This window comes from Bicyclus anynana, chromosome 8 (assembly GCF_947172395.1).
Source record: "Bicyclus anynana chromosome 8, ilBicAnyn1.1, whole genome shotgun sequence".
Classification (NCBI taxonomy): Eukaryota; Metazoa; Arthropoda; class Insecta; order Lepidoptera; family Nymphalidae; genus Bicyclus; species Bicyclus anynana.
The window spans coordinates 15,107,470-15,135,297 of NC_069090.1; the positions used below are offsets into that span (position 1 = coordinate 15,107,470).

Genomic DNA, 27,828 nt, shown 5'->3' on the forward strand with positions numbered 1-27,828 from the left:
TTGCTGTCATTTATTGACAGGCCAAATAGCGGCCGTGGCGTGAGATAAAGATTCTCAAGAAGATATTATTTTATTTTACCCAAAAGTGAATAAAATTACATGAATGCGTAGTGCGGCATACAACATGGCTAGGTACGGCCAAAGACCGGAAAATGCCCTCAAACGGGCGAATGGTATGTATGAAATTTCTCTATCTCCATATCTTACCACGTTGCACACCTTAGGGTGACCTTTAATTCGTATTATCTTTTTGTTTGGCTCTTTTTCCTATTTTCATCGTAATTTTTTTTTCACGATGATGTTTCTTTTAATTTTTTTCAAGTTTATTCTATACACTGTAAATATTGCCTCTGAAAGAATTCTTAATCATAACCACAAATATTGACTGACCAATACAATTAAAAGTTTTTTCGGTAAAAACTTTTAATTGTATTGGGTAATATCTCAAGGGGTCAATGTAACACAGCGTAAGCTAGTTGATGTAATCAGTCTCATAGCTGTAGATTCTTGAAATAATGACAAAGCTCTCAATCCCTATACTTATTGGCTCTGAAATCAGATAATTTCAATATTATTAATAGTAAAAAAAGTCGAACCAGCCATAGTCCAACAAGTGGATATGGATCCTCTCTATATTGATTTTGGTCCCTTTGATGTGGATAATGACATTGAATCTATCTACATTTCATGATGATTATTTGAACATTCATGAGGGCAATGGAAAGAAGTATGTTGGGTGTGAGACTGACTGACAGAATCACCTCAAATGAGATAAAAAACAGGACAAAGCTTACATATGTTCACAATAAATCAACCACTTGAAATGGCGTTGGACGTGTCACATGTTACGCTGCAAGACCGATAAATGGAGCAAGCCGGTAACACTCTGGTACCTAAGAGATGGTACCAGACAATGTGGACGTCCAACAAGAAGGTGGGAAGACATCAGTCAAACCCTGGGGCCTTGCTGGACCAGAGTTGCGGCCAACAGGGTGCAGTGGAAGCAGATGCAGGAGGCCTATGTCAGAAGACACTATGAACAGCGGGACATACTATAAGCAGATTAAACCTAAAACCTATGTAACTAATCACTGTTTGAAATAAAAGGCTATTTATTTGTACATTCTCCAGAGTTCATGGACTTGGACAAGCCGGCCCGAGCTCTGGACACTCTGCAAGAAGTGTTCCGGAACAAGAAATGGGCCTACAACTGGTCCGAGTCAGTTTTAGAACCAATAATGTTCAAATACTTGGAGCTGTGTGTAGATCTTCGCAAGTCCCATATAGCGAAGGAAGGCCTCTTCCAGTACAGAAATATGTTCCAATCTGTTAATGTTGGATCTTTGGAACAAGTTATAAGGTGAATATTTTTTTATTGTACATATATTCAATCAACTTACAAATTAATTAAAGTGTCTGTATATTTCCAAATAACTGTTTTCTCAAGTACCTATAGTACCAAACTTAAAAAAACATTTTTAAAATTGTTGTCTGTCTGTTTGCCCGGGCTACTCTTTGAAACAGCTTGGACAGAAGTAACACAAGTGTTAAAAAAGTTTGTCTATGTTTTATTATCATCTAAACACTAAGGACTTGAAAAAACGGTTATTTTGTAATCACAGATAAACACTTCAATTTTATTTATATGTATTGACAGCATACAAGAAGAAGGAGCCTGTCATAGAGTTTTGTTAAGATCTTTAAATTACTTTTTATCTTCTCTTACAGGGGTTATCTTCGTATGGCAGAGGAGAGGACTGAGGCTGCGCGGGCGCAGTCGACGCAGGCTGTGATAGACACTGATGATCTGGACAATCTGGCAACACCTGAGAGCATCCTGCTCAGCGCAGTGTCAGGGGAGGATGCACAGGATCGCTCTGACCGAACTATACTGACCCCATGGGTATATAACAAATTTTTACTACTTTAAATAATGGAAATTTTCCTACAACTTTTCATATATAAAATTTTCCTACAACATATCTGCTAATAGTATGCCAACTGGTCACATGTAAACATAAAAAAAAAATAATGGATATGACTTCAATATAATATTTCTACATAATTATACAGAATTATATTTTATTAATCACCTAATGAGAATAGGGTCTATATACTAACTTTTATTCCCTATTTTACACCATTCCATATTCAAAGGTTGATTCTTAAAGTTGAATTTATCACTGTACTAAAATATATTAATATTGATGTAGCAGTGAAAATGTAACACACTGACTGAGTTACATTGCTATACAACAGTAATAGTATATAATAACAGTAAGTTTACAGTTTAATTTTGCTAAATCAACATTAAAATTATGCTGCAATTTTAGAGTAAAACAAACATTATTGCTATTTTATCAGACTGGTGAGAAGGGAAGGAAGCTAGAGCTCAAAGACTTTTTTGAGAGACTGAAATTTTGAAATTTTTTTCTTAAATAATGAAGATTACAATGTGTCCAACTTATATTCATGTTCACACATCATGTTCTTTTAGATTAATTTTACAGTAAATTTTTTTAAACAATAATATTTTTTAGGTAAAATTCCTGTGGGAGTCTTACTGCCAGTGCCTTGAACTGCTCCGTACAAACGCACATGTGGAAACTCTCTACCATGACATCGCACGGATGGCTTTCCAGTTCTGCCTTAAATACTCAAGAAAGACTGAGTTTAGAAAACTGTGTGACAAGCTTAGAAAACATCTTGAAGATATTTGCAAAGCCAACGTGAGTATTAGTTATTATTTTTATACTTGCAGACATAATTAAGTTAAAGATTACCCTTTTAGTGCCATTTTCTATTAATAACTTTTTCTCATATTACAATGTTAAAAATAACGCTAAATAGATATATACAGTGTGTTTTAAAAATACCGTCCGATCCAAAATGTGCGTGTAAGCATTATAATATTATAAACAGAAAAAATATTAAAAAAAATATTATTCAATAATTAAGCATTTTTATCGTGATAATAAAGTTTCTAATTTTAAACATAAATTGTCCCAAAACTTGGAAAATTTAAAAAGTGACAATACTGTACTATCAATTATGGTACGTATATCTAGATTATTACCTCCTACCTACACCACAGTATAACCAGTAGGATGACTTCATACTAGAGGTCGAAATGCGAGCTATACCTACGCACCCCGAACGTGGGGTGATCGTAGGGTGAAGGCAGTCGCGACTGTGCCGCGGTGACGAACGCACAGTGTATTGGATTTTTAATTATGACGACTAGGAAAAAAAGCCTCGCAACTGGTGGGCTATTATTTTTATAAAGTTTGATTAATATTTTGTATTCTAAAGGCATAATTTAAAAAAAATATATAAATAATTGCTTAAATAATAAAATTGTGTAAATAGGTAAATGACGAAAACGGTAATATAATATTATTAAATAATTATTTATTAACTTCTTCATTTAGGTTGTTTTCTTTGATTATTATGTAATACATAGATTTAAATCTTATGACATGTATGTTTTGTATACCTGTATTTTTATGTCATAAAAAAGTTAAGTAAAGAAGTTGTTTGAATTTAACAACATCATTGTGTTGCTCATACTTTAATGTATTTGAATAAAAAGAGTAAAGAGTCGGCTGATATTAATATACCTATCCAGATTTTTTTAGTAAACTAGCGAACCCGGTCAATCTCAATTTTTTTTTGTGGTTCCTTCCCTACATGCCAAGTCTGGATCAATTTTTTATCGTTTATTCTATTGTGTGTGTTATTACATAAGGGATTAAAGTGCTAACATAATCTACGGAACCCAACACTGCGCGTGGCCCTACACGCACTTAACCGGTTTTTTATAATTTGGTCACCTAGTGTGGTGGTAATACCTAGATGGCATCACCAAAATAAATATATGAAGGTCCTTCAAGATCATTGATTAGTATCAGCCTTATTTAAATCTACCAATCAAAAAACAACACGCATTTTATTGATCACTTCCTATTTTACTACAATTTACAAAGTATTTTATTTGTTTCTTTAAAAAAAAGTATATTTACAATCACAAAACTAAATGGAAACACAAAGTTGGCAAATGTAATTAAAATGCTGCAGGCGGGTAGCCCTATCACATGTTTACGTGCCGCGCGGCTGTAGGTATTTATTTCAAAAATACGGCCGAGTTATTATACTGCTTGTTATATCTACTGTGCCTACACACCTGTGGCACAAAAGTCGGCAAAATTGAAAGCCTTTTGACAATGCCGCGCCGCATATCGTAAAGGGTAGGTTAGAAGAAGAAGTAGAAGGGTAGTAGTAGGTACCATCGTTTTCGGCGCCCATTGTCTTTGAAACGCCGCGCCGCCGCCAAACGTGCGAAGTCTGTAATGCTGTGTTTAATTTGCTTGCGCCACTCGCCCAAAATGCAGACTTAAATTAGTAGTAGTAGATCTATTTGCGACAGAGCTATTACTGTGTTCCAGAGTAAAAGGGAAAGTTTCTGGTGTAATGTATGTTCAAGGAGTGGAAAATGTGGAAAATGATCCACTAACCATTAATTCATCTGCCATCGTCCATCTGCGTAAATTAACTGTTCGTGTTTACACACATCATAATACGCCAGTTATGCAAGCACGCATGCATGCTGCTTGTACATAGCACAAGATGATAAAGCACCTTGACAAACCCATCACCTTGTTGTGTGTACTTGTGTGTTTACTTGCCCATTCAATACCGCTTTGAATAGAAACGTGTAAACGCAGCACAAAACATAGATGGCGGCGTTTTTATTTTGTAGTAATGCCTACTAATAATTAACCTATCTCAACTTTTGTGTTGCCATGTCAGTTTTTATAATTTTGCATTTTTTTTGTTAATTTCGTGCAGGGAAAAAAATGTATTTCTTTAAAAATAAGGACTGCATAAAAATAATGTATACACGATACCTAAGTACACCCTTAAGGGCTGGACGGTATTTCCTATAACACACTGTAGATGCAGTGCCAATCTCTTACACGTCTGTGGTGATCCAAATACATTGAACATTGTCATCCTATAGATGCATTACAACCATCTCACCAATGATTGGCCAGTGATGGGATGTGGTGTAGTTATAGCATGTAATTACCAAATTTTACAGCCTCTGTGATGCAGTGGTATACTAGGTGGATTTGCAAGACGGAGGTCCTAGGTTTGACCGCCGGCTGGACCTAAAAAAAAATTGTTGTTATATGGCATCAGAAAAATATATTCAGTAATTAGTAATTACCCTCTGGTTAAAATCCATATTTAATTATTCACTAGTTATATATGGTTGTGTCAGGAGGAAGATTATACTGGAGACATGACGCGGCAGCCAGTGATCAACGTTTACTGTCTGTGTTAATATACTGTCACTACATATTTTAATTAACTATCATCCATACTGTATATGTTATAATATTATAATAGTGAAACCCTACATCCTGTAGGCACAAGTTCAGGACTCTGCTCGGAGTTCTGAAACTGGCACCCGCACAGTGAATCCATGGAATGCTAAGATATTCGTCTCTCTGTGTGTGTCTGTTTGTTTATCCGTCTTTCACGGCAAAACGGAGCAACAAATTGACGTGATTTTTCAAGTGGAGATATATGAAAGGATGGAGAGGGACATAGGCTACTTTTTGTTTCTTTTTAACCCTAATTGGGGGGGTGGAAGTTTGTATGGAGCATTGGGTAGAGTAGGTAGGGAAGAAGTGCACATAAGTCAAAGCGAAGCTTAACCAGGTCTGCTAGTTTAAAAATAATTTTAATTAGAATATATATACAATTTATCTTTAAAAAAAGATTGTAGTTCTTAGTCATTTATTATTATAAAGTATTGTGTATTCTACAGGTTCAAACTGGCAATGTAAGCATTTCTAAACCAGAAACTCAGCAGCTCAACTTGGAGACCAGACTGTTTCAACTAGACAGTGCTATACAGATGGAATTATGGCAGGTAAGACATCCTGTGTACATAATAATAATATGTAATGGGAAAACTATGTAATCCTTAGCATTAAACAAGAATGGGGATGATGACTAGGTTTGAATATATTGATTTTTTATGATACATTCGGGTAAATAAGGTCTATGTTAAATAAATTTATACGTCCATACAAATCTAACGATCATTATGTGCCTACGAAGTCATTAATTCGTACCATTATGTATGGGGCGTTTTTCAGGGATCGGCGTCAGCGCCGCAAATCTGACTTTAAATCCCTGTAGCTCTGAAAGTAATGATCGCAGATACCCTGTTTACAAAATTGCTTTACTAGTAGCATACTCTTAATTTATATACAATTTAAAAAACTGTCATCATTCCTATTAGACTGAGCCATGATAGCCCAGTGGATATGACTTTAATTTAGAAATGTCACAAACTTTGTGTGAAAACATAAAGTTTTAATTTTTTAGTTAAAAAAATATTAGCTATGCAGTTATGTTATGTTAATACTCATATTTATGTTATGTTATGGATAATACTCCGGAGCACCCTGTATACGTATGACATTTTTATATATAAATCCAAAATTGTTTTGTCTTATAGCATATTTGGGATAGATAGATGCTTTACATAGAACACTTTAATACTAGATGCTAAGATTTTCATTGAATTTCACAAGATTTTCCTTTTGAATATCTGATTTTCAGTAACTCACACCAAAAATTCTTGGGTTTGATTTCCACTCACTCAAATATTGTTGTACATCATACTAACACAGTCTCCAACCAATTGGAGAAAAACAAATATTGGTTAAACATATTTAAAAGATTTGACAAATTAAAAAAAAATTAAGCACTTTAAACAAGCAAATTGGTTGACATCATTTGCCATATTGTCAACAGGAAGCCTACAAAGCCATAGAAGACATCCACAACCTAATGAACATGTCAAAGAAGACGCCAGTAGCCAAAACCATGGCCAACTACTACGGCAAACTGGCCCTAGTGTTCTGGAAAGCTGGCCACTGTTTGTTCCACGCCGCCGCGCTGCTGAAGCTGTTCCAACTGTCCAGGGAGATGAAGAAGAATATCACGCAGGAGGAATTGCAAAAGTAAGTCTTTGGACCCTCTGTATTTAAGTTAAAATTTAAAAAACATAATTAAAACTTTGCCAGCGATTGATTGATGGGGCCTTTCCATAGCGCGCGAGCGGATTTTGGCAATATTGAGAGGGGTATACATACACAAAAAATTTATGCAGCTATCAATATAACTCTTTCATTATATATAATTCAAATTAATCTACTATTAAATTAATGTTTACATTATGCATATTTTTAGCACTTAATAATTTAAAAATAGGGACAAAAACAGCAGTTTTACAAAAAAATAAAATCTCTAACATAATTTCAATCCATTTTATTGAGTATAATACTTTACAGTATGGTTTTTGCAATTTTATTGCAATCAGGATAGTAGTATAAAGTTGCCTTTTGTCCATTTATCTACTTCGCGCCAAAAACAACACACTCGCGCTCTGTTTTGCTACCGTGCGGCCGACAGCACGAGCGGCGCCGATTGTAACCCCTCCCACCGCCTCCCCCTCATGTCATGCTCATATGCACATGCTGGTGGCAAAAATAACCAAGCTGTACACAAAATTAATTTGAAACTCAATCACAAGCTAGGCTCGTGATACGCTTTTTAGAGATAAATACAATCATGAGCTCAGCTCGTGTTCCGCTGGCAAAGTGTTAATACCATCATTCAATCTAATAAAATAATTAAATAAAACCAACCAACCAAGATCAACATCCAACATCAGACTAGAGTAAACGCCAATTGGCCAATGTGAATTAACTAGTTTCTTTTAAAACTAAATAGAAAGACTCTATTGTTAAAAATACATTTATTGATTACCCTCTGGTTTAACCCCATATTTATTTGTTCAATAGTTAAATATGGTTGTCTGGAGGAAGATTATACTTGAGACTTGACGCGGCAGTCAGTGACCGATGATTGCTGTCTGTGTTAATATACTGTCACTACATAATTTTCTCTACTATTCTATATCTGAGCCTTTGACTATTTAGATTAAGGACCTGGCTCGCTAGACAGAACTCCTCTAGCAAAGATCAAGAATCAATGATATAATGCGTTTATAAAAACTGTTGCTATAGGATCTATTTCATTGTTGTAATCGTTTTCATTAGGTAAAGTGCTGCCTTTGTGTAGTTGAATGGCATAAAAATGGCCAACAACATGTAGTTTACTAAAAGATGGAGTAATGTTTCATTTGCAAGTGTTTCTTAAATTAATTATATTAAATTTGTAATAAAAACAGTATCTAAAAATAATTGATTCTTCTGACGGAACAGCAAACCATTGATAAAATTATTTAATACTATATGTACATATATTCTGTGGATAGTCTAAGTGATGTGTTTGTTAGTCTCTGTAAAAATTTACGCGTGTGTGTATTGCGTTTCAAATTTATAGTTGTGTGTAGTTTATGCACACAATATACTTAATGGTGTTAAATATTTTCGATGTGTGAGTTTACCTCATCCCCCTCAAGAAACAACGATTTTGTTGGTAAATTTTGATGCGAAACAGGTCCTATTATTATTGGTCTTAGATCTGAGCCTAGGATGCACATCACAAGGTATTTCCAGACAAAAGACATATTGTAGATAAATAGCTATGTCTACAGTAATAATGTCTTTTTCTGTTTAGGAGATATTATGCTGTTGACGTAATGGCCAAGCCAATTAAAATTGATTTTGGTTTGGCACTACCTTTAAACCATCTCAAAATCAAGTAGGTAGGGCATACTTAGGCACAATGTTATTTACCGCTTTTTAGTGTTGTAAATGGTTTTTTAAAAAAACATTTTATTTTTCCTTTTTTAGGGTGTATACTGTCAGAAAATTAAAACAAAAAATATATAATTGTAGTCTCCGGAGTTTTTTTTAAATTTCTGTTATTGATTTTTGTGAAAATTCCATGGCACCTATCTGCCCTGGGAAGTACATGCAGTCGAAAAAAAATTGGTTAATAAACGACAAAGTCATGAACATTAAAAAAAAAACTAAAAGGTGGGATTGAAAACCCCTTTTGAAGTAGGTTGAAAAGCAAAATATTTTTTTTCAGAATGGCCTGTCGGGTTTTGGTAGCAGTACTGTCAGTACCGCTTCCATCCCTGCATCCGGAGTTTGATCGCTTCGTGGAGACTGACAAGAGCCCTGTGGAGAAGGCTCAACGCCTGGCCGTGTTGCTGGGCCTGGCTCAACCACCAACAAGGGCGAACTTGCTTAAAGGTGTATGCATGGAATGGAGTATGTTGTAGTATTGCCTTGCATTTAATAATAACATTTTTTTTGTGGTGTGTATTTGTTTCCAAATATTCAGATTTTTAGATAATATTTGAGATAGTAGTATTTTGGGAATGTATCTTAAAAAGCACTTTTGACCCTCAGTAGTTAGAAAATGTGACAATTAGTATCTAATAAGACATGAAGAAAAAATATATTTATGGTGTCTTTTCAACTTTATGTTGATATATCGCAGTGCATATCTGTTAAGTGTTGCGATTACTATGCATAATATTGAAATTGCTATTGTTGCAAAACCAAAGGCCACTATTCTCCTTCATGTGACAAAGTAATATTCAATATTATTTCAACACCAGAAAAAGTCACCATACATTTTGTTAAAAGAAACATTAGACATGTATTTTAGGATGCTTATATGTATTATCAATAATAGATAGATACGAGTAGATAAAGTGAGCGCTAAATTAGCAGTCCAAACTGAAATGGCAACAAACTTTGTGCATTCATCGTCCGATAAGTTATTTTAGCATGTGTAATCATGCCTTACGTTCAGTATGGACTGCAATATTGGCCAGAGTGCGCTATTTTGTCCCGATGACAGATATGCGCCATCTTTTAGAGTAGTTTAATTGCGTATGTACGCATGCATGCATGCCCCCTCCAATATTAATCCCATTTCTAACTGTCCCATAGTTACGGAGTGGTAGGCCTTGGAGGGACATCATAGTGGGTGTGACGCGACGGACAACAGCACATACGTTGTCTGTGTTATTTTAATGCCTGTACAAAATAATATTAGAGAAGCTTTGCATTGTTTTTTTAAACAAATTTAACATTAGTTGTGTTGTGTTTTGATTTGTGTGTGTAAATTGTTTTTGCCATGGCAGTTCGACATGCTCACGTATTCTGTGTGTCTGTGTGTGTTATTAAGACGTGACTGAATATTTCACAAGAACATATTGAGAGCTAAAAGCACACTCAAAGAGAGATGTGATAATTTTGCATATTGCTTCCCTCTTGTGTCCCATAGCAACGAAAAAGAGAGAAATGTTTAGGTATCTTTCAAAAAGATTTTTCATCTTAAAGATTTATGTAAGCAAAATTACCTCATTATCTTGGCACGCATCTTAGGCCTGCAAGTAAAAATAATTTTGATGTAGTTTGTATGTTTTTTTTTTTCGTTCAAATACAGCTTGTCAATTCTAACCATTTGTGTAGGTTCAAGTCCTTGATTCACAAACAACTATGTCATAACTATGACAAGGAATTTATGAAATAAGTTATAGGTCAATAAATAGTAGAATTTTACTAATTCCACAGATAAAAAATACAAATATTATATAGAAATATTAGGAAAATGTTTTTTTTTTTATAAAAAAAAAAAATGTTTACTGTTGTGGCGAATGTGGTCTTGGCCAGTATTCAGTGGTTACTTTTATAAAATTAAAGACACAGAACTAATTTGACTTTTCCATAGAGGAACTGTGCTAGAACTTTTTTTGAACTGTGACACTTTACACTTAAAACCAGTATATCATTATATACGGACGCAGTGTTAGTGCGTCTGATACGTCAGGTGGCGCAGTGCTTTGCGTGCATCCAGTTCAACAGATACAAAATAATCCAAATTAACTTCAGCAGGAACTAAATATCCCCTTTAATACAACAACTGCTTTATCATAGATGTGGTTCGCTTGAACGTCGTGGCGCTGGCGTCGCCGCAACTTCAGCAGCTGTATTCCTGGCTGGAGGTGGAGTTCGACCCCCTGACCATATGCGAGAATGTGCAGAGTGTCATCAAATCACTGCAGGACGACCCCAGTAAGTTACTATTTTACTATAATTACCAATAGCTGAAATGGTTTAAATAAATGAAAACTGTGATGCAGAACTGTTGCTCATTAAGGTTGTCGAAATGATATTTATGCTATGATATGAAAAATATTTTTTGTTCAAAAAATAAAACAGACTATCCTTATTCATCCATTTTTTTTAATATCCAGAATGTTGTGTGAGTCTGAACTTTACTAGAGTCTACTGAAGCATTTTGCCATCGTTTTTGGTCATAGATATCTGTCAATTTTAGAATTATACTATTGTGAGTGTTATAATTGAATTTTGTTATGAAATTTAAATTAATATCTGTCGAATCGATTTTAAAATACTTAACATCGTTCATTACAGACTCCCAACTCTCTCAGTACACGACAGCGCTGACGGACGTAGCGCTAGTGCGTCTGATACGTCAGGTGGCGCAGTGCTACGCGTGCATCCAGTTCTCGCGGCTGCTGGAGCTGGCGTCCACCGACGATCTGTTCCACATCGAGCGTCTACTGGTGGACTGTGTGCGCCACAACGACATGCAGATACGAGTGGACCACGCCAACAAGTGTGTATCATTATATACGGACGCAGCGCTAGTGCGTCTGATACGTCAGGTGGCGCAGTGCTACGCGTGCATCCAGTTCTCGCGGCTGCTGGAGCTGGCGTCCACCGACGATCTATTCCACATCGAGCGTCTACTGGTGGACTGTGTGCGCCACAACGACATGCAGATACGAGTGGACCACGCCAACAAGTGTGTATCATTATATACGGACGCAGCGCTAGTGCGTCTGATACGTCAGGTGGCGCAGTGCTGCGCGTGCATCCAGGTCAACAGATACAAAGTAATCCAAATTAACTTTAGTTATGTTTCTCTAATAACTAAATATCTTTGAATGTATATTTGTTCATAATAATGAGTTCTCTAAAACTCGGGAACATCAACAGGTGCGTGCACTTCGGCGTGGAGGCGGGCGGCGGCGAGTGGTGCTCGGCCGCGGACGAGGCGTGCGGCGGCGCCATCCTGCAGGCCACGCCCGCTGAACAGGTATGATAAGGGAGGAGTCTCATTAGTACGTTAAAAAAAAAAGAAAGAAAAAAGATAAATTTGACAGACATTCGACAATCAAAATCACTGGATATATTTAAAAAAGCTGTCAAATTACATTATCTTCTTTAATAACTTTTAAAGTATGTATATATTTACTGTCATGGCATAAGTATATATTAGTTTATTAAGTTATGCCTTTTTATTATTTTATATTTATCTATGTAATCTGGTTTATGTATTAGTGTGTAATTATTGGAATGTATGTATTTTATTTTATTTATACAGCCTGCACTATCGTGTTTTGCATTTTCCTAAACCCAAGGTTGCCTGAAAGAATTCGCTATGTTAAGCTAATCGCTAAGAAATCGCGATAAGGCCACCTTTTGTATCCTACATCTGTGCTATACTTTTTTCTTTCTTGTTATTTGTTTTTATTATATTGTGGTGTACAAATAAAGTATAAATAAATAAATTTATTCATATCTAAAAGTTACAGTCAGTCAGTACCCTATCCTTATAACAGCATGTCTGACTGTTAACCTTAAAAAGAAATGGTGTACAGATTCAGCATTATATGCCATGCACTACTTACAAGCATAATACACGGCGCTGATTTTCGGCCTTACGTTCCGTCGTCGCAATGGATCAACGCAATAGCAGCCTTTATACATACAGTTTGGATTTACATATTGTCCTGCAGCTAACCCGCGGATCGAACCACCGGTTAAAATTGCGTATCGGGCTGACGCGTGACCACTAATAAATAAAGTGATTCCTGAGGAATGTTTAGGTACACAATTTGTCAATGTTTTGTGTTGGAACTTAACAATGTTTTTTTTTCTTTTTTTTATTCTTTACAAGTTAACCCTTGACTACAATCTCACCTGATTGTAAGCGATGATGCAGTCTAAGATGGAAGCGGGCTAACTTGTTAGGAGGAGAATGAAAATCCACACCCCTTTCGGTTTCTACACGGCATCGTACTACGCTAAATCGTTTGGCGGTACGTCTTTGCCGGTAGGGTGGTAACTAGCCACGGCCGAAGCCTCCCACCAGCCAGACCTGGACTAATTAAGAAAATCTCAATCTGTCCAGCCGGGGATCGAACCGAATGTAAATCCACCGCATATACCACTGCGCCACGGAGGCCGTTAACGGAAGTATTTGTTTGAAGTGTCTGAAAACTCGAGCTGTGTGGGAGCTTGGGTATGGTTAGGTTAGGTTACAAATCCTGGCACCTGCTCGAGGTGGTACCACTAAGTAATGGTACAACCACCGTCACGTCATATGACGTCACCAGGTCCGCGAGCAGCTGGTCCGCGCGGCGGAGGTGCTCTCCCGCGCGGCGCAGGCGCTGTACCCGGCGCGCCGGCGCGCCGAGCGGGAGCGCGCCCGCCTCGCCATGGTGCAGCACTATCACGAGAACAAGCACACCGAGCACCACCGCGTGCTGCAGCGGCACAAGATCATCGAGGAGCGCAAGGAGTATATCGAGAGGCTGAACACTGTGCGCGAGGAGGAGGAGATGCGGTGAGATATCTGTTGTTGTTGACTATATTACAAGATTTTAGGTATCATCCGTTACACAGGCGCGCATTGGCAGGGTATCGCAACGTGATTCCCATCCACCCGAAGTCGCCTTAAGCGTCTCTATTTTATCATGCTTTATGTATGACCTGCGCTTAGGGACACCCTCACCTTATTGCGGAGACGCCATAAAGATTGCATCCGATTATATAACATTAACAATTTTTGTCCTCCCATGTATGAGGTCATGTAATGAGGTCATAATTTCAAAAAAACAAAATATCTGGTAAATATGCGAGGAGACCTCTGTCAGGAACGAAGTTCTTGTTGTTAAAATTTAAATATAAACTAGCGACCTCCCGCGACGTCCACGTGAAAAACAATGTACCCCCTGATTTCACCTCTATGGATTGAATTTTAAAAAAATCTTGAATATTTCGTTTTTTTATGATTTATGAACAAATTTTTACAACTCAAACAAATGAAAGACTTTCTAAACAAACTTTCAACCCCTATTTCACCCCCTTCTCTTTTTATTTTAGGGTCAAAAAGTACTCTATGTTTTGCTCTAAGGTCCCATTTTACTAAAATTCATCTTGATCGGTTTAGCTGTTAGCTGTGTAAAGGTAACAGACAGACAGACTTACTTTCATATGATTATAAGTTGCCAATGCAGCCATTTCCAGCTGTTTCAGTAGAATCATCCTGCCGTATCTGTTACAAATAAAAGACAAACACAACATTTTTAGGCTATACATTAAGTAATCAGACACTTATCAGAAAACTTCTTGTGTTACCTAACAGTGGAATTCATGGACGTTGTAGGGGCACCCCCAGGAGATCATTCATCGAATTTAATCTCTATTTGTTTGAGAATTTGACACTCACCGGGTGAATGATCCCATAGGGGTGCCCCTACATCCTCTGTGAGTTCCACTGTAAGTCGCACACTCTTCTCTAAGTTGTTCTATTTCCTCAGTCGTCAAGAGGAGCAGCACCGCGCGGCGGCGGCGGCGGAGGCGCGGCGCCAGGAGCAGGAGCGGGAGGAGCGGGAGAAGAAGCGGCACGCCTCCGAGCTGGCCGCCATGCGCGAGAGGCATCTGCGCGAGAGGATCGCGCACATCTCCCAGACCATGCACGGCAAGAAGGTGCTGCAGAAGCTGGATGAGGAGGTAATGATGGAGACAATAGAGATATAACTTGTTAAACTCTGAATTCTAAAATCTTACTTACAGTTCGTGCGCTGTAGCGTGGTGCAGGTGACAGTTGCCTGTATGACGTTCATAATGTGTTGTATTATCGTGAATCACGGCAATTTCCAAAAATTAAACGAACTGTCACCCGTACCATGCTACAGCGCAGGAGCTGTTGTTTACAAGCACTTTAGAAACGTCAGGTAATAATATTATTAGATAATAGTGATTGGTCTACATACAAACTCGGGCCCAAATTATACGAACGGTACAGAGCTGAAAATCCTACTAATATTATAAACGCGAAAGTTTGGATGGATGTTTGGATGTTTGTTACTCTATAACGCCGCTACTATTGAACCGAATTAGCTGAAATTTAGTATTAAGATAGCCTGGATTAACACATTGACTACTTTTTATCCCGGAAAATCCATGGAGAACTCATGAGGCCACTTGTCAAAGATATCTCTCTTCTTCAGTATAGTTAATTGAATATATTTTCAGCAATAGCCTGTAGTTTTTATGAAAGTATTTTTAAATTCACAATTCTTTATTTAAAGGATTTGAAAAAGATGGACGCCGAAGCAATCGCTCAACGCGAAGCCGAAGAGCTGATGAAGGAGCGACGCGAGCTGCAGGCTCGCCTCAAGTCTCAGGAGAAGAAGGTAAAATGGTGGTAGATTTACGAAACGGAGGTCCTGGGTTCGATCCCCGGCTGGGCAGATTGAGATTTTCTTAATTGGTCCAGGTCTGGCTGGTGGGAGGCTTCGGCCGTGGCTAGTTACCACCCTACCGACAAAGACGTACCAAGCGATTTAGCGTTCCAGTACGATGTCGTGTAGAAACAGAAAAGGGGTGTGGATTTTCATCCTGCTCCTAACAAGTTAGCCCGCTTCCATATGCATCATCACTTACCATCAGGTGACAATGTAGACACAAGGGCTAACTTGTAAAGAATAAAAAAAAATATTACGACATACTCTGCAAAGTAAGTTTTGGAAAACTCTTCAAAAAGAAAGAGTTCATAACTATTTCTCCTTGTTTCCTAATAAAGGTGGACTACTTTGAACGCGCTAAACGTCTGGAAGAGATCCCTCTTCTGCAGAAGAGTCTAGAAGAGAAGCAGGTCCAGGACAAGGCATTCTGGGAGCAACAGGAGAAGGAGCGTATACAGCAGCTTATTGGTGAGATTTGTTGATTTTTTCCTCTATTGATCAATTTAGAAATTTGTTGTGAAGACATTATCTTATTTTTTATAAATCCTTCATCGTGGATAAAACAAATACGAAAACTCACAAGAACTTTTCTATAATATAATCTATACTAATATATAAAGCTGAAGAGTTTGTTTTGTTTGTTTGATTGAACGCGCCAATCTCAGGAACTACTGGTCCGATAGCCCATTTATCGAGGAAGGTTATAGGCTATATATTATCCCCGTATTCCTACGGGAACGAGAACCACGCGCGGCGTCAGCTAGTGCTTAATAAATTAAATTATACAAAAATAAGATTTGTACAATTTTTTTTCCATTTCTCAATTACTTGCTATTGAACAAAATCATAATAAATAAGGATTTGTTTATTAGATTTTTAAGATTTTTTAGTTTTGAAAACCACAGTGTAATCTACACATGAAGGTAATTATAAAATTGAAGTCAATAAGCCAATCTTTTTTTTTTTTTTTTTAAAAAATAAGAATATTGCCATATCTTTTTCTTAATCATTTGAGAAGTCCTTAAATTTAATTCCAATCTTTGAAATTTGGACTATTTTTGTACTGTCCTGTCATGAGATATACTTTTGTTTAATGTTGAGGAAAGAGGGACCATCATATTTCATTTTGAAATGTTTACTTGTGTATGGCAAAACCGCTTAACTGATAAAAAAATACTTTCAGACATTGCATGCTATATTATCCCTATATTCCCATGGGAATGTAAATGGAATGAGTTATCCGCTAGTATTACATAAACCGAATGGGCAGCAGACAGTTACTTTACGAAAGTTAATAAAAAACAATGATTATGAACAATGTATATTAATAATAATTATAATCAATTATACAAAACAATAAATATATCAAAAATACAAATGTTATAATTTGGTACATTCGTATTAAGGCTCAAGCTGAAGCAGGTTTGACGGCCTCCGTGGTGCAGTGGTATGCGCGGTGGATTTACAAGACGGAGGTCCTGGGTTCGATCCCCGGCTGGGCAGATTGAGATTTTCTTAATTTGTCCAGGTCTGGCTGGTGGGAGGCTTCGGCCGCGGCTAGTTACCACCCTACCGGCAAAGACGTGCCGCCAAGCGATTTAGCGTTCCGGTACGATGCCGTGTAGAAACCGAAAGGGGTGTGGATTTTCATCCTCCTCCTAACAAGTTAGCCCGCTTCCATCTTAGACTGCATCATCACTTACCATCAGGTGAGATTGTAGTCAAGGGCTAACTTGTAAAGAATAAAAAAAAAAAAAAAAAAGGTACATAGTTGTGTTTAATTGTATTTGTAATATTTAGCCGGTCTCGTAACAGTTATATTGTTAAATTAATTGCGTAAAATAGACATTTATTTAAATACACACAATTTGTATGTTTGTTTATTTGTACAACTGTACTATACATACATACTGAAGGTGACTTATAAATTTAATATCTTATATATTTAATAGTGTGGCTCAACTGTAGTCTCTATTTGTCTACGGTCAAACGTTTGTCTGTACCTTTAAATAAATAAAATAGCCTTTTATTCCAAAATACATGAATTATGTGTTGAAACGTTTATAGTATGTCCCGCTGTTCGTAGTGTCGCCTGACATAGTCCTCCTCCAACTGCTTCCACTGCACCCGGTCGGCCTCAACTCCAGTCCAGTAAGGCCCCAGGGTTAGGTTAGATTATCTTACATGTTGATGAAGGTTAGGTAGATGTCATCTACCAACCTTCTTGTTGGGATATCTAAATCCAAAGCCAAACCAACATTTAAAAAGTAGACAAACTATAACATAAAAATAGTTAATAATAATAATAAAACTCATTTATTCAGCTTAAGACTGGACAGAAATAGTTAAAACTAAATTAACTTAAAAATTAAGATAATTATAACTAAACAAAAAACACGACTGCACTTCTGGGCAAATAGTGCCTCCCGATGTGCAGCCTCTATGTTATTCCATTCAATTTATTCTCTGTACGTATAGTCTACCTAATACAGACTGATAGATAGATATTAGAGAGATAGTTGTAACTGTTACATTACTAATATTTTTACTGTTTACAAATTGTGCAATACATATGATTAAACATACTGTATAGGATGAAAACACACACACTGTTCAAATAATAGTTCAGTTCAGTTGTGTAAACTAAGTGCAGTGAAGTGATCGTATACTGAATATTATTGACAACCTTTTAAAGTAAATTTATACAATTTGTTTTACATTTATTTCAATATAATTTAGTTTCACTCGCGTAGTTCACGTTCTTGTGGCCTATGATACTCGCAAATAAAGCAGAGCCACAATAGCTCAATGGTAAAGCTGACTCATCGCTGTATACCAGATCCAGATTGAACTACTGAGATAGTAATTCGATCTGCACTATTGTCGGACCCACTCCTAGTACAGTCCATTCTGACTATTTCGAAAGGAATGAGAATATTGGGACGGTGATGATGATGATGTCATTGTTCCAGAGGCCCGTACCCGCGACGTGGCCACACAGGAGCGCCTGATGCGTATGGCGGTGCACCGCGACCAGTTCATGAGCCGACTCAGCTCGGAGCGCGGCGCCGCCTACCACCAGCGCCTGGCCGCCTTCCATACCAAGCTGGCCGCCGAGCGAGAGACGCGCCTCGCGCAGCGCCGCCTGCAGCGCATCGAGAAGAGGCGCCAGGAGGTCTGTCTGTCGTGTTCTCTCTGCTGCGACCGGTGCTCGAGCCGGCTCAGCTCGCCCACCACCAGCGCCTGGCCGCCTTCCACACCAAGCTGGCCGCCGAGCGAGAGGAAACTTTCTTAGTTACAACCCTGCATGAAATTATTTACCTTCTACCCTCCATACCTCCTAATACCTGGTCTTTTAAAATGTCAAGGCCGGTGCCAATCCGTGGTCCGTTGCTGTCAAAATAATAATGACATTGCGGGCGTACTAAAGTTTAAAATTAATTATTATTGTGTAAGTTTAGATTGTCCCTAAGGAACTAATACTGTCATATTGCTGAGGAAAGATTGACAGTGTGCTACGACTTCAAGCAATCTTGCCATGCTTAATTGGTAATTTTATTGAATATATTTATTGAGTGTGTGCGGGTAACCTTTGACTTTTTCCTAAAGCTTGTCTAAAGCTTGCTTCTCTTGGTAAGCTCTTCTTTATTATAAAAGAAGACTTAAATACTATAGTAATTTGCCTGATGTATAATATTGTTTGTTATTGTGCAGTGGTTGGCAGAAAAACGCCGCATAGAAGAGGAGGCGGCGGAAGAGGCGAGAAGGATTGCGGAGGAACAAGAGAAACTCGAGAAAGAGAGGAAGTATCAAGAAGAACTGCAAGCACTGCAAGAGCGAAAGGAGAGGGACAAGAAGTGAGTTACCATAATCCTTTAGTCGTTTTAGGAGAAAATGGTGTTCGTTAGATTCTTTTTATAGAGCTTATATCCAGTACCGTTTTAGAGGGAGCGAAACTGGGTTCCATAAGCTAGTATCTTAGGTTCCATAAGTAGTATTTGACGGCCTCCGTGGCGCAGTGGTATGCGCGGTGGATTTACAAAACGGAGGTCCTGGGTTCGATCCCCGGCTGGGCAGATTGAGATTTTCTTAATTAGTCCAGGTCTGGCTGGTGGGAGGCTTCGGCCGTGGCTAGTTACTACCCTACCGGCAAAGACGTACCGCCAAGCAATTTAGCGTTGCCTTGATGTAACCGAAAGGGGTGTGGATTTTCCTCCTCCTCCTAACAAGTTAGCCCGCTTCCATCTTAGACTGCATCATCACTTACCATCAGGTGAGATTGTAATCAAGGGCTAACTTGTAAAGAATAAAAAAAAATGTTATAATCAAGTTAATACCTGTGTACTAGGGAACACGCCGAGATGCTCGCCCGCGCGGAGGCCAAGGCGCGCGCGCTGGAGGCGGAAACGGCGCGCAAGCTGGAGGAGCAGAAGGCGTCCGCCACGAGCAGCTGGCGGCGCGGCAAGGACGACAAGCCGCCGCCCGCCAAGGAGCCCGAGAAGAAGGAGCCCTGGCGCTCCTGTGAGTATCACGTATCTCAACCTCACACCAATTACATAAGGACCTGCCTCGCTAAACGTTACTTATCTGTCAAAGTATAAAAGTGTGATCAACGATTTAATGCGATTATACTGTTTCTATAGAGTCGATGTTTCACAGTTGTAATCGTGTTCGTCGGTTAAAGAGCTCCGTAAAAATACCTTTTAGTGTAGTTGAATGGTGTAAAAAATGATCAAAAATTTCTAATTTAGTATAAGTTACTCGTGTATACCAATACTGCTAATCTAAGCTCAAAAAATGACAGACAATTTCGTTCGTGAATTTGGGTGCGGTACTAGTCCTTATGTAATTAGTCTGAGACCTCAACCGTCTCATCTTATTTGATATTGATATCTATCTAATTATTTATTTCAGTCCTTCCAGCTTCCTTTCAGCTTCCTGTCATGCTTATTTGTGCCGCTGTACTCCGGTCGGGTATACATTGTGGCTTGACTATAGCTTGACACATTTGCTTGATGGCCGCAGAGTGCATATATTGTGGGACGTGTTTTTGGAGTTTACTCCTTAAGAATCGATTTTTTATATATAAGGCGCCCGGTATGAGAAAAATCCGAGGGGTAAAACCAACTGAACTAACGAAAAAGTGTCACGTTTTTGGTGTGCACCTTTTAACTTTCTAATTTAGCTGTGAGTGTATTGAGACGTACATAGGGTATGCTGTATAGGCGACTATACCTATATACTATATGTTATTGGGCTTGTTTGTTTAATGATTATATCATTGTAAGAGTAAAATATATAATGTGAAGTATATTATAAAGTCTATTAGTTATTTTAAAATTCTATACATTTAGTCTTCTTTAACATAAGTATTACTAAAGCCCTACTCGATGTGCACTGTTTACCAACAAAAAAAAGTGTGTATGTTAAAAAAAAACAAAAAGTTAGCTCGAAGCACGTCTCAATACTCGCGCCTTATAAGTGAAAGGTGCGCAACCGAGGTGCAGCAGGCCGCGGCGTGCGCACCCGCCTACAGCGTGCACATGGGTGCGATGTGCAAGTTGTTGGCGGCACAGCGCACGGTGAAAGGTGCGCAGAATAGGTTGCGCACAAAAAACGTAACGCATGTCATTTCATAACTTATTGGAGTTTACTCCTTAACAATCGATTTTTCATTTATACCCCTCGGTACGTTTTTTGTGCGCAACCTATTCTGCGCACCTTTCACCGTACGTAGCCGCCATAGCTTGCACATGCCTAGCGCGTCCGCACGCACGTGCACGCTGTTGGCGGGCACGCACGCAGCGCTGCACCTCGGTTGCGCACCTTTCATTTTTCAGGCGTTGCTATTGAAAAGAGTAAACTCCATTCGTGCGACGGAGCTGACACACTTTTTTTTGAAAACATACAAAGTGTAATTCCTTGTAATTTTCCACTTAACATCTGAAGAACAGACTGATAGACAGATATACCGCGGATAAGTATCGTTAATCCATGGTACAATCTCTAAATTTCAGCTAAATCGGTTCAATAGTTGCAGCGTGAGTACCTACATGAAATTTCGCCTTTGTAACATTAGTGTGATTTAAGTTTGTATGTTGTTGTCAGCTCGCGTTCGCGAACCTATACGCGAAGACCGTCCGCGCTCTCCGCCGCGCGCGCGCGACGAGCGCCCGCCGCCCAAGGACGATAGGTAAGCTTCCACTTTCACACACTCGTACACTACTTCCACAATCCTCAGAGCAATTACCATAGGACCTGCCTCGCTAGAGGTTACCCCTCTGTCATAACTCTGATCATGATCTAACGTGTTCATACATTTTTTTTTTCTTTACAAGTTAGCCCTTGACTACAATCTCACCTGATGGTAAGTGATGATGCAATCTACGATGGAAGCGGGCTAACTTGTTAGGAGGAGTATGAAAATCCACACACCTTTCGGTTTCTACACGCAGGCTTGGCGGTACGTCTTTATCGGTAGGGTTGTAACTAGCCACGGCCGAAGCCTCCCGCCAGCCAACCTGGATCTGGATTAAGAAAATCTCAATCGACCCAGCCGGGGATCGAACCCAGGACCTCCGTCATGTAAATCCACCGCGCATACCATTGCGCCAACGGAGGCCGTCGCAATTTCATCTATAGAATCGATGTTTCATTGTGTTAAAATTACACGTGTCATGTGTATAACGATTTAAAATTTATAGTTGTGTGTAGTGTAAGGTCACAGGATATATTTGTTATTGTTATTTTCGATGTGTGAGTTTACTTCATCCACCTCAAAAAAAACGACAGACAATTATGTTGGTGACTTTGAGGTAACAAGACAAATTGCAGAAAATATTGTCAGGATATCTGATTGTAATAAAATGTCGATATTTATTTACACAAAACAGCAACATTTTTTATATACCTGAGAGTGTGACAACCTGTATCCATTTATATTAAATCCTACTCTTCCCAATATAGGTTTCTGAATATTTATTCTAACAGCTACACAACACAGCTAAGAAGAGTTTCGGAGTCAAAGAATCTCCTTGCTGTACTTAATTTTTGATTGTAAATTCTTTCCGAATTTTTTCTAATTTCACTTTTGCTATGCTGTTGGCGTATATATTTCTAGTTAGTCTCATATACTTATTTTCGATTCCATGATTGGCTAGGGCTTTATAAATATAGTTGTAGAGAGGGAGTCGAATGCCTTACTGTAGTCCACAAATGCAATATAGTATAGTTTCTCATACTCATTATATTTTTCTACAACTTGTTTCACTACATGTATATGGTCTACGGTCGAGAAATCAGATCTGAAACCCGCCTGTTCTCTCGGTTGTTCTTCGTCTTATCTTTTGGTGATCCGATTCAAGATGATTTGTGAAAAAGTTTTATAAATTGTTGACAAGCTTATGGGCCTATAGTTTTTATCAATTTTGTCTTTATACCTTTTTTTGTGGATTAGTACTATGGTTGACCGTGTCCATTGTTCGGGTACAACTTCTTTGTCCAAAATTTTGTTGAATACATTGGTCAGCGGTTTTAGTACAATGTCCATAGCTCCCTTCAGCAGTTCGCTAGTCACTCCGTCCTCTCCGAGAGCTTTATAGTTTTTATGAGATTGAATGGCTTTTCTTGTTTCATCTACTAAAATATAAGGGACCCTTTCCATGTTTGACCCTTCAATCGCCACTGATAACTCTGATGAGCTATAAAGTTCACTGTAGAAGTTGGTAGCAATTTATATATTTGTGTGATATATATTTTGTTTCATAGACCGCGCGATGAGCGAAGCATCAGGGATGAACGTCCTCTGCGGGATGAACGCGATCCAAGAGACGACCGTGGTCCCAGAGATGAACGCGGTCCGAGAGATGAACGCGGTCCAAGAGACGACCGTGGGCCCAGGGACGACCGCGCTCCTAGAGACGATCGTGGTCCCAGAGATGACCGTGGTCCTAGAGACGACCGTGCTCCCAGAGACGACCGTGGTCCGAGAGACGATCGTGGTTTTAGAGATGACCGCGGTCCGCGAGATGATCGCGGTTTAAGAGATGACCGTGGCCCGAGAGACGATCGTGGTCCGAGAGATGATCGCGGTCCAAGAGACGATCGCGGCTTCAGGGACGATCGCGGGTTCAGGGATGATAGGCCAAGAGACGACCGGCCGAGGGACGAGGGCGGCTGGAGGTCCGGCAATCGTGACCTCGACAGAGATAGGGAACGAGACAGGCCACGGTATGTCGGCCGCTCGAGCGGACCCGAGACTGGCAGCTGGAGACGTGGCCCCGCTGATCCACCGGCTGCGCCCGCTGTACGTATTTTTTTTTTATTTAAATGAGATGTTTGGCTTGACTACAAATGTAATGTTGTGAAAATAGTAAATGTTTACAATAATTTAATTTTAGACTTGCTTTAGTTAATTTTAAAAATCCCATACGATACATAAATTAAATGAATTGATGAATTTTTAATGACAAAATGACTTAAAGTAATTGCTGAATTTTTTAACTCTTCTCGATAAATTGAGACTTTATTTTTCCTTCCATCATGTTTGTCTTTAATGACATAAATAGCTGCAAATTAACAAACTTTTATGTAAATTATACCTGTAAGTATTCTAAGTGAAGATTATTGTTATCAGCTGACAGACATCCACCAATGGACAAAGGCCCCTGTAAAGACTTTATAGTCAAAGTACAATAACTAATATTCACAAAGACACATCAACACCTTGCAATTACAAATGTTCTAGGAGCGCTCGGCCGCGTGGCGTAGCAAAGAACCACCGCGCGACGATCGCCGTGACGACCGGCGCGACGATCGCGACCGCTATCCGCCGAGGCGGGACGAGCGCGGCGATCGCGACGGCTTCAGGGACCGTGAGCGCGATCGCTACCCGCCGCGACGCGACGATCGCGACCCGCCCCGGAGAGACGATCGGTGAGTGTGATTACTAATAATATTTTTAAAAGTTGTACATACATGATGGGTACGATGATGGCTCTTCAGAGTTTGTTATAGTTTTCGATATATTAGATAAAGACATCATATTATCTAGCTTGTGATATAATTAATAACGAGGCAATAATTGTCACCAATATCGAAAAAGTTTAATTTATTGCATAATTCTTTAACAAAATAATGTTATCAGGGATGGCCCTCGTCGTGATGATAGAGACGGGCCGCGACGCGACGACCGCGATGGACCGCGACGCGACGACCGCGATGGGCCGCGACGTGATGATCGTGACGGACCAAGACGCGACGATCGTGATGGACCGCGCCGCGACGATCGCGATCGTCGTCCTCCACCACGTCGTGAGGATAAACGTAAGTTAATTTAATAATGTGTTAAGAGTTCCTGGATTACGGGTGGTATTAACATTCATTATTTATGTTATTGTGGAGGGGAGGTATTTCTACGAAGTGCAACAGTGATGATATAAATAAGAGGGTATTTGATGTTTTGAGCTCAGTTGTTTGTTAGGCAGCGTAGACGCCGTCACGCTGCTAGTCGCATTATGATAATCAGCAAAAACATAATCACACCCAATATTAAGTTATTTGTCTGTGGTGTAAGTTTAACAAATTATTCATCTACGGCAATGATGCATAGATTAAAAAGATAGTTGAATGAATTTACAGTGACAGGTGACTATTTGTCATATTGTGTTTGCAACAATATGTCTGTGTTTGGTTTAAAAGGGCTAGACCTCCAAGACCTCAAACAGCAAAAAAAAGAATTTTTGAGGCATTTTAGAACAATTATATTTTATTTATTCTGCTTCAAAAAGAAATCGTTATAGTTGTAATTGAATTAGTCCTCAACAATGGACATTTCCAAGTTAAATGTGACCGACCCCATTTAATTTCTGTATAATTTTATTAATTAATTTATTAAATAATTTTATTAATTAAATAGATATTGGATTGATTAAAAATGATGCTTTATATTGTTTCTTTGATGACGTAAATATACAAGTTTTGTATCTAATTGGTTATTGTTTATAATTGGTATAATTTTCAAATGTTTGTTTTGTTTCAGCTCGCGACCCGGACGATGACTGGCAGCAGGTCACCAAGCGTTAAACGGAAAAGCAATACATTTGTTAAAAGTTCAGCAGTTTTTTTACATGTTTTACATATATACCTTTATTATCACCTTTATTTAACAATAATACAGATCCTTGTACAGGGTACCGTACAGGTACAGTGAGTTAACTGTTTTCCTGAAATCCCGTTAATACAGATAAACAAACTTTTGTTTAAAAGTTTTTTTTGAAACCATGAATTTTAATATCTATACCGAAAGTAAAGAAATTATCATCGTAAATGCACAGATAACATAAAGAGTTAGAGTTATAGACCATCATTCGTCAGCGTTTTCGCCCATTGAATTAAGTTTTATTTTAAAATTAATAACTAAGTAGTATTCATGTCTCAAAAAATTACGATTTTTTGCATCTAATAGAATGATCATGAACAATTTAAGACCTTTCGTGATTTTAATTATTATCACGTCTCATTATATAATACACAAGACAATATGTTAACCGAATTCATTCATTACGTCATAGTAGGAATATGTTTTCATATAGCAAATGATATATGTTGTGTTTGTTTATATTTGTAAAATCTGCTGGACTTTAATTCATACAACTTTTACATTTTTATATATTATGCCATTGTTCTTTAGCCATAATCCATGTATTCTGTACTGGTGTAGCTTTCCTTGTACTTCCTTTTAGAATACGTTTGCGACGTATTTAATATAATATTATATTTAATGGATCATTTATTGTTATCTTTTATTTCTAATGGGTTTGGGAAAACTTGATTTAGTTATAATGATTCTTACTTCACCTTGAATAAAGAATTTAGTTTGAAGATACCCTATCACAATCTCTTGTAAAATATAAAAAAGAGAAACCCAGTCTCCATACAAACTCGGGCCCCCAAAAATTTGATGCTGAAAATTTGCCATAAATTAGACCATAAAAAAAGATCTTTGCTTTGCTTTGTATCGTTTGAATTTCCTTGTACTTCCAATCCAAATTCCAAATTGAATCATGAGGCCAATTTTCAAAAAAATCCACGTTGGCTAAATCAGCTAAATTAATTGTTAATTGGGCATTTGCGCAAAAATCGTATCCGTTAGACAACCAATTCATTGCATTATCTGTGTAAAACTGACAGATTTTCTAGGGATTTGACATTAATTTGACACATTTTGTCATAATCCCTGGAAAACTGTCAGTTTGACATATATTATACAAAAAATGAATTTACCATAAACCTATTAAAGCCTTCACCGAACAATCTCCATCGTGCCTCCTCCATCTACTCGACACTGGCGAGATAAACAGTGCCCAGTTGGCACAAATGAAAGCTATAAAGAAGAATTTTATTGAATTGAAACCTATTAAAATAAATCCTTGGAATTTACTAGCAAACCTATCCGATGACATTGAATTCCACATACAAAGACAGCGCGCATTTTCAAAGCCAACTGATAACTAACGTCAAATAAACATTTGTAAAGCTGGATCAGTATAAAAATAATGAAATCTGCTTATTTTCCATGATGGCCAATATTATTTCGTCTAAGATTCAAATGGAGTAATCTAGTAAAGAATACAAGAGAAGTACATTTTTCATTTGTGTATCGTTCTGAAGAGTGGGCCCAATTTCGGACTTCTTTAGGAATAACATATTTTCAAGTTTACCATAAATCGATAATTTAGTTCCCGAAATGTTAATACGGTCCGAAAAAGAATATTAATTTACTTGTATAATCGAGATCGAGAGTTAAGTTTTTACTATCGTTATTATCAGCTTCTAATATGAAGCCGATTGCCCCATTAATGTAGGACTAGGTACTCCTATTGAGAGTATATAAACATTCGACTAACAAAATATATATTCAATCTGTTCAACTGTTACGTCTCTCATACTAATTATTTTTCCGCTCATGTCTGTAGAATGATCATCTAATAAATGACATCAACACAATTGCAGTTTTCTTTACTATATCATATCGTAAAGGCGAAAGTTAGTATGTTTGTAACTCCTTTACTGTGACACACACTGTGTGACAGTAAAGGACAAAGAGACAGCGTGGCTTGTATATTTTTACCTAGTATCTAACGCAATTGCGAAGGATAGATTTTCGACAAAAGCAAGCCGTTTTCAGCCAAAGGAAATTCATAGCGCTTGATACAAACTTCAGTTTGTCATACATCAATACATATAATTAT

The 27,828-nt window shown here is 38.1% G+C and overlaps 2 protein-coding genes across 2 annotated transcripts in view; one reads left to right on the forward strand and one right to left on the reverse strand.

Moving 5' to 3' along the window:
- On the forward strand, positions 1–26,369 carry LOC112051132 (eukaryotic translation initiation factor 3 subunit A). Its single transcript, XM_052883310.1, has 22 exons — positions 1–173; positions 1,132–1,360; positions 1,729–1,903; positions 2,541–2,729; positions 5,837–5,941; positions 6,835–7,043; positions 9,085–9,251; positions 10,950–11,087; positions 11,451–11,655; positions 12,039–12,138; positions 13,442–13,671; positions 14,648–14,840; positions 15,422–15,526; positions 15,916–16,045; positions 18,550–18,752; positions 19,292–19,434; positions 19,926–20,098; positions 21,686–21,770; positions 23,345–23,882; positions 24,324–24,511; positions 24,723–24,901; positions 25,617–26,369. The coding sequence occupies exons 1-22, from the start codon at positions 104–106 to the stop codon at positions 25,658–25,660; spliced, it is 3,798 nt and encodes a 1,265-aa protein (XP_052739270.1). The 5' UTR covers positions 1–103; the 3' UTR covers positions 25,661–26,369.
- The window catches only part of LOC112053158 (inositol oxygenase-like), a 200,511-nt gene continuing 185,844 nt past the window's right edge, over positions 13,162–27,828 (reverse strand). Inside the window, exon 8 of the transcript XR_008251076.1 lies at positions 13,162–13,203. The gene's annotated coding sequence lies outside the window, so the exon portion shown is untranslated. The remainder of the gene's footprint in view (positions 13,204–27,828) is intronic.